The sequence below is a fragment of the Cariama cristata genome, unplaced genomic scaffold, assembly GCF_000690535.1.
Source record: "Cariama cristata isolate BGI_N322 unplaced genomic scaffold, ASM69053v1 scaffold23873, whole genome shotgun sequence".
NCBI classification, from domain to species: Eukaryota; Metazoa; Chordata; class Aves; order Cariamiformes; family Cariamidae; genus Cariama; species Cariama cristata.
In genome coordinates, this window is record NW_009610467.1 from 1287 (window position 1) to 6548 (window position 5262).

Genomic DNA, 5262 nt, shown 5'->3' on the forward strand with positions numbered 1-5262 from the left:
GGAACACTGCGAGGCCTCCAGCTCGGCTCTGCGGGGCTCCCGGGACAGCAGGCAGGGTGTTGCCTATCTGGAGAAACACGATGGGGAAAAACCTCATCCCATCCTGCTGGGCTATTGCTAATAACGAAGTGCGTGGGGGGGGAAACGGAGCCGAGCGACCTCCCGAGTCACATTCAGGGCTATAAAAGGAAGCCAGGTCTCCAGCACGGCGCCTCTTCCACAAAAGCAACCAGAGGATGAGGGGGCTGCAAGCAGAGCTGAGAAATAGCTGCCAGGCAGCAGGAGAGAAGCCTTTGGCGCTGAGCGAAGTGCAAGGTGCACATATGCTCTCTGTTTCTGCACATCTACGTCTTCATGAAACCTGCCCGAAACTGTGTCATCTATTTTGAACAGTGCAGAGAAACACTTTGATCTGCCTCCGCCAGCCCTGACTGTGGCTCAGGCACCGGTAAGTGGCTGGCGTACAGGTGGCCGATCCCAAAATCTGCATGATGGAGAGGCAGGAGCGGGGCTGCTGGGCTGACATCTCCCTCCGGCCGACCACAGCAAGGGCCATGACGGGTCCTGGGAACACCTCTGGAGCAGTGCACCGTGTATTCAAGCCCACTTGCAATCTCTGTGCCAGCTATCAGCGCTGTTTTGGGGCCACCGGGCTGGAGAGGCTGTTGGGAGCTGTTGGGCAGCATGTCCCCACATCGCCCTGGGGCAAGGACAGGCCCCAAGCTGGGGAGGAGGACAAGCTGGGCCTGCCTAAGCCTTGGATGATGCAAAGCAGCATCGCCTGATCTTCACCGCCCTGTACCGCCACCTCGACCCCTTCCTCAGGAGGCAGCCCCCTAACGCCCCGGTCTGCAGGGCTCCAGACTCCTCACACAGCTCCAGAGCAGCACAGAGAGCAGATGGCACCAGATCTCTCCAGACGCCCCATCTCGCTGCCCCTGCACAGTACATGACCCCCGCACTTGGCTCTGATGCTTTTGCCTCCCTTATCCCAGTGCTCCTCCCTGGAGGTGCCACATCCCCGGGGCTGCTCGTCTTCCCAGCATGGCAACAGCTTCTCTCTGGGGATGTCTGCAGGCACCCGACAAAGCGACTGCTCTAGGAAGCGCCAGGCAGGGGACAAGGACAGAAGGGGGCCAGGAAACGTGGAGGGCCTGATGCCAGCACTGGTGACAAGGCTGAACGGAGGGGTACTGGTTGCTCAGCTGGGTCTACCCAAGTTGAGGCAGCAGCAGCACCCAAAACATGTGCCTAGACCCCAGAGCCAGCACGGTGCAGTCCCACACACGGCACCATCTCTGAGCCAGCCCCAGCACCCTCCACTCGAGAGCAGCACAGCACCATTTCACTCAGCAGCCTAAGCAGGCGGCCAGGCCAGGCTGGTGATGGAGGAGAGGTGCCCAGCGCTGGCAGGGATCTCCCCTGAGTCAGCGGGCATTTCAGTTACCCCTGGGCAGATCGGGGTGAGTGGCAGCATCCTAGAGCTGACAGCGCCTGTTTGCTCTCAGCACAAGCAGGCATGGACCACCTGCTCCACGGCTGCTGCTCCCGCCTGGGGCTCAAGAGCTGGGGCCTGAGCAGGGCATGTGGTCCCCCTGCCCAGATCTACACATCCCACTTCCCAGAAAAAGATGCTGGTATGGCTGATTTCTACCAAACCCAAAAAACTGGCAGACCCCAGTACCCTTCCTCACCCACTGGGACCTTCCCAACTTCCCTACCTCCTGGGCCAGCACTGCAGAGCCAGGCACATTCCCAGCAGCCAGATGAGGACATTCACCTCCTCCTCCTCCTCGTCGTGTTTCCTGCCCAAGGGCGCTCTCCCAGCACACAGCATCGGTGCTTCCACCACCTCCCATGGGCTGCTCTCGCTCTGACGACAGCCGGTCCCCAAGTCACCACACGGCTTGGGCTCCTGGGGACTCAAGGTTTGCAGAGTGCATCTGCCTGGTCACCTCCTGCTCACCAGCACCCCAGGGCTGACACAGCCCTTTCCCCAGGCACCTCGCCTGAGCTGTTCACTGACCCAGACAAGGCACATCCACAGTGAGGGGCTTGAGCCCACAGCAGAGTCCTCGCAGGGTCCTGCCAGCCGTGGGGGACCAACACTGTGATACCCTCATCAAGTAAATACCCCCCTACCCTGCTGGAAGGGGCAGCCCAGGCCCTTGTCCTGCTATGACATGGGAGAAACTGGCCTGGCGGCGAGGCAGTGCCGGGCGGGTAGAGTAAGCAGGTCAGATCTGCAGCCTGGGCCCCGTGCAGCCTTGCCTCTCCCTCATCAACCCAAACCCCCCTGTTCCCACCTCCGAGGGGTGCGTCCCAGCCCCTGCCTCACCCAGGGAAGCTCTTGTTCCCTTTCAAATCAGGCAGGTTAGGGGCGATTGTCCTAATTCCTCCACTTCACCTACGTGCCAGCTCCACCAGCACTGGTGGTGACCTGGCAGCCAGTCCTTCCCAGGACATCTCATACAGGTCCAGATCAGATCCCAGTTACCCTCGGCACTTCTTGGGGGACATCTCCAACGCCCCCCGAAAAAAGGCTGAGGCAGCACATGCCACAGAAGGCAGGCAAGGAAGGGAGCAGCTCAGCCAGAACTCTCCTTACTCTACAGAGAGAAGTCCCAGGCTTCCTCAACTGCTGACATCCAGCAGAGCTGCAGATGCTGGGGCTCTGGGCATAGCTCAACCACAACCACTTCCTGCAGTGAAGTGACCACAGCACAGCCCTGGGGGTACCTGACAGCTGAAATGCAGGCACCATCTCACTCGGAGCCTGTTTCAGACTGGCTTGGCCTCTGAACCGGAGCAGATCACCTGTCCACACTGCTGTGCTGAAGCCAGTAAGGTGAAGGGAGCAGAAAAAGGGAGCGGTGCAGCACAGCCCAGGGCATTCACAACTCACAAGTGCCCTGATAGTTCTTTATTGTCCTCTGAGCTGGGTGGCAGCTCAGCCATGTCCAGCACATGAAAACCGCCGCCTGCACCTGCCCTGGGAGGCAGCACCAGCATCTGTAGCAATGCCATTGAGTCCTGCTCTCAGCTTCTTCTGTTGGTCGCAGCAAAGTCCGGTTCCTGGCCTTTTGTGTTCCTCTGTGTCTCGCCAGCATTGTCATGCTCGTCCACTGCAAAAATCCTGCTTGCTCCAAGCAGCTCAGTAGCAGCCCTGGCATCTCGGCACAAGCACAGCGCACACGACTGGCACACGGGAGATGGGATCAGCCAAACGTGCACCAAGGGGTCTCGCTTGTGTCACAGTCCAGCAAGATATTAAGGACAGTGCAAGGGGCTCCTGCCACATTCAGAGCTGTCCGTGACTCGATTCGGTACCTCACATTGTTCAGACCTCCCTCCCGATCCACCTTAAATTGTTCCTGAGGAAGAGAAAGACCATTCAGCCCATGCTGGCTTCCAGGGGAGGGGGAAGCACCCAGTGCCTGGGGAGGGAGCACAGAGCTGGCGGGGAGGACATGAACAAGGAGGGCTCAGAGCACATGGTGATCACAACCCAAATTTCCCGTGGTTCCCCTCGACTAGACAGAGGTCTCACCTGCTTCTGCGCAGCGATGCGTTTCTGGTCTCTCTTCCTCCAGGCTGGGTCATGCAGGTGCTGGAAAGTCTCATATCCAGTCGTGATTCCAGAGGGACGGCGAACCTGGAAGGAGGGCAAAGCTTCTAGAAAGCTACTGGAAAACCTGCTGCGCCTGCTACTGGAATAGGGAGCAGAGAAGGGCTGCCTTCCCCAGGTCCTGACCTGGGCAGCTACAGCCAGGGGCCAGGTGGGGACACAAGTAGGAGGGCAATTTCAACCTAGGAGGCCATGGAGCACCCCTTACCTGGAGACCAGCTCCTTTGATACGTCGATAAAACTCGTCATCCTCCCGGCCCCAGCCCCAGAAGCGGTTGGACATGCCGTTGCACTGAAATAAAGAGGGGCATCATACCGGCCAAGGTCTGGTCCAGCACAACTCCACACACCGCAGAGGAGCAGACACCAGCCTCACAAGCCCTGAGGACCAGCACAGCCTTCCTTCTCCTATCCCCCACCAGCTCATACCGCAGGCTCCATCTCTGAACCACTTTGACTACTTTCCCTCATTCCCAAGCGTGGAATGCAAAATGTACAACCATTCACCATAACAATGTCGTAGCCCCTGCCCCAAACTGGCCAGGAGGTCCCACCCACACACTCACCATCTCATAGTGCTGCTTGGTGAGCAGCAGGATGCCACCCACGTAGGTCTTATAGTGGTAGAGCGGGTGCAGCTCTGGCGATGCCACATGGAAGGGCCCTGCCTCTGGGAAGCCATAGTCCAGCTGCTCGTTGAGGGGCAGGAGATCGACGTCGTGCATCGCAATGTAGTCAGTGTCGTTGCCGCTCTCCAGGAAGCCCACATTGATCAGGGATGCCCTGTTAAACCTGCCGCAGGATCAGGGACTCTCAGCACCATGCATAGAAGCCGCTGTCCCTTCACATCCCTCTCCTGTACTCCTCAATGCTAAATGTTTGACTGATCCCCAAATGGGAACACACACAAAAGTAGCATTCCCTGCCTTCACGGCGCTGGGTGCCACAGCTGCCCGTCCTGAAACTGCACCCGGGCTCTCCCTACGCAAGCAGCAGAGGCTGAGCCTGACGGCGACACACAGGGCTTTGGCCACTGCAAAGCCCAAGGGGCTACAGCAAGGCCTGTCCTGCCCGAGGCTGGCTGGGGAGTTCCGCAGCACCTGCTGGGGCTGCAGGCAGGTACGGGACAGTGAGCAGGGGGTAAGTGGTGGCATTTCCAAACACCCCACAGTATTTCTTCAAATTTCAGCATCCCCAGATGTTTGTTGCTACAGACTTGCAACACTGGGGAGAAAGCTGAAGCATCTGGGGGTAGCTAATTCTCTTCTTGCTTACGAAGAGAGAAGCAAAATACCACTTTGTCCTTCTATAAGCTTTACAGTGAGTAAATCTGGGGAAAGCATCACACCCCAGCCCTGACTCCCTGTTGCCCAGGCCCTACGCTTCTCCACGCTGCCAGAGGCAAGTGGGAGACTCCTCAGCGGGGACAAAGTTTTGGAAAAGAGCCACCTTACTCCCTTTTTCTGCGAGGGAAAGACGCTACCTGAAATGATCCACCTGGTTGAGGACAAAGATGTGATGGCGGATCCTCTTCTTGCTCAGGAACCGGTGCATGTAGGGCACGAAGGCCAGCAGCTCCTCGAAGCGCTCCCGGAAGGGGACGAGCAGCGCCAGGCGGTGGGGACCCCACGACG

At 58.7% G+C, this 5262-nt stretch overlaps 1 protein-coding gene across 1 annotated transcript; it reads right to left on the minus strand.

The window, feature by feature from the left end:
- Nucleotides 1-2910: 2910 nt before the first annotated feature.
- Nucleotides 2911-5254, minus strand: B4GALT7 (xylosylprotein beta 1,4-galactosyltransferase, polypeptide 7). The gene is made up of 5 exons (XM_009697897.1): nt 5112-5254; nt 4195-4420; nt 3837-3920; nt 3551-3655; nt 2911-3374 (listed from the first exon to the last, which is right to left on the minus strand). Exons 1-5 carry the CDS (start codon nt 5180-5182, stop codon nt 3219-3221), a joined length of 642 nt encoding a protein of 213 aa, XP_009696199.1. The 5' UTR covers nt 5183-5254; the 3' UTR covers nt 2911-3218.
- Between the last annotated feature and the right edge of the window lie 8 nt (nt 5255-5262).

Bases quoted from the DNA above. Each gene is read 5' to 3' on its own strand.
- B4GALT7 (XM_009697897.1), bottom strand. From the start codon at position 5,182: ATGCACCGGTTCCTGAGCAAGAAGAGGATCCGCCATCACATCTTTGTC. The intron at 3,921-4,194 runs GTGAGTGTGTGG...TCTTTATTTCAG, and splicing joins CCAAGCAGCACTATGAGATG to TGCAACGGCATGTCCAACCG. The intron at 3,375-3,550 runs GTGAGACCTCTG...TCTCTTCCTCAG, and splicing joins GCATCGCTGCGCAGAAGCAG to GAACAATTTAAGGTGGATCG.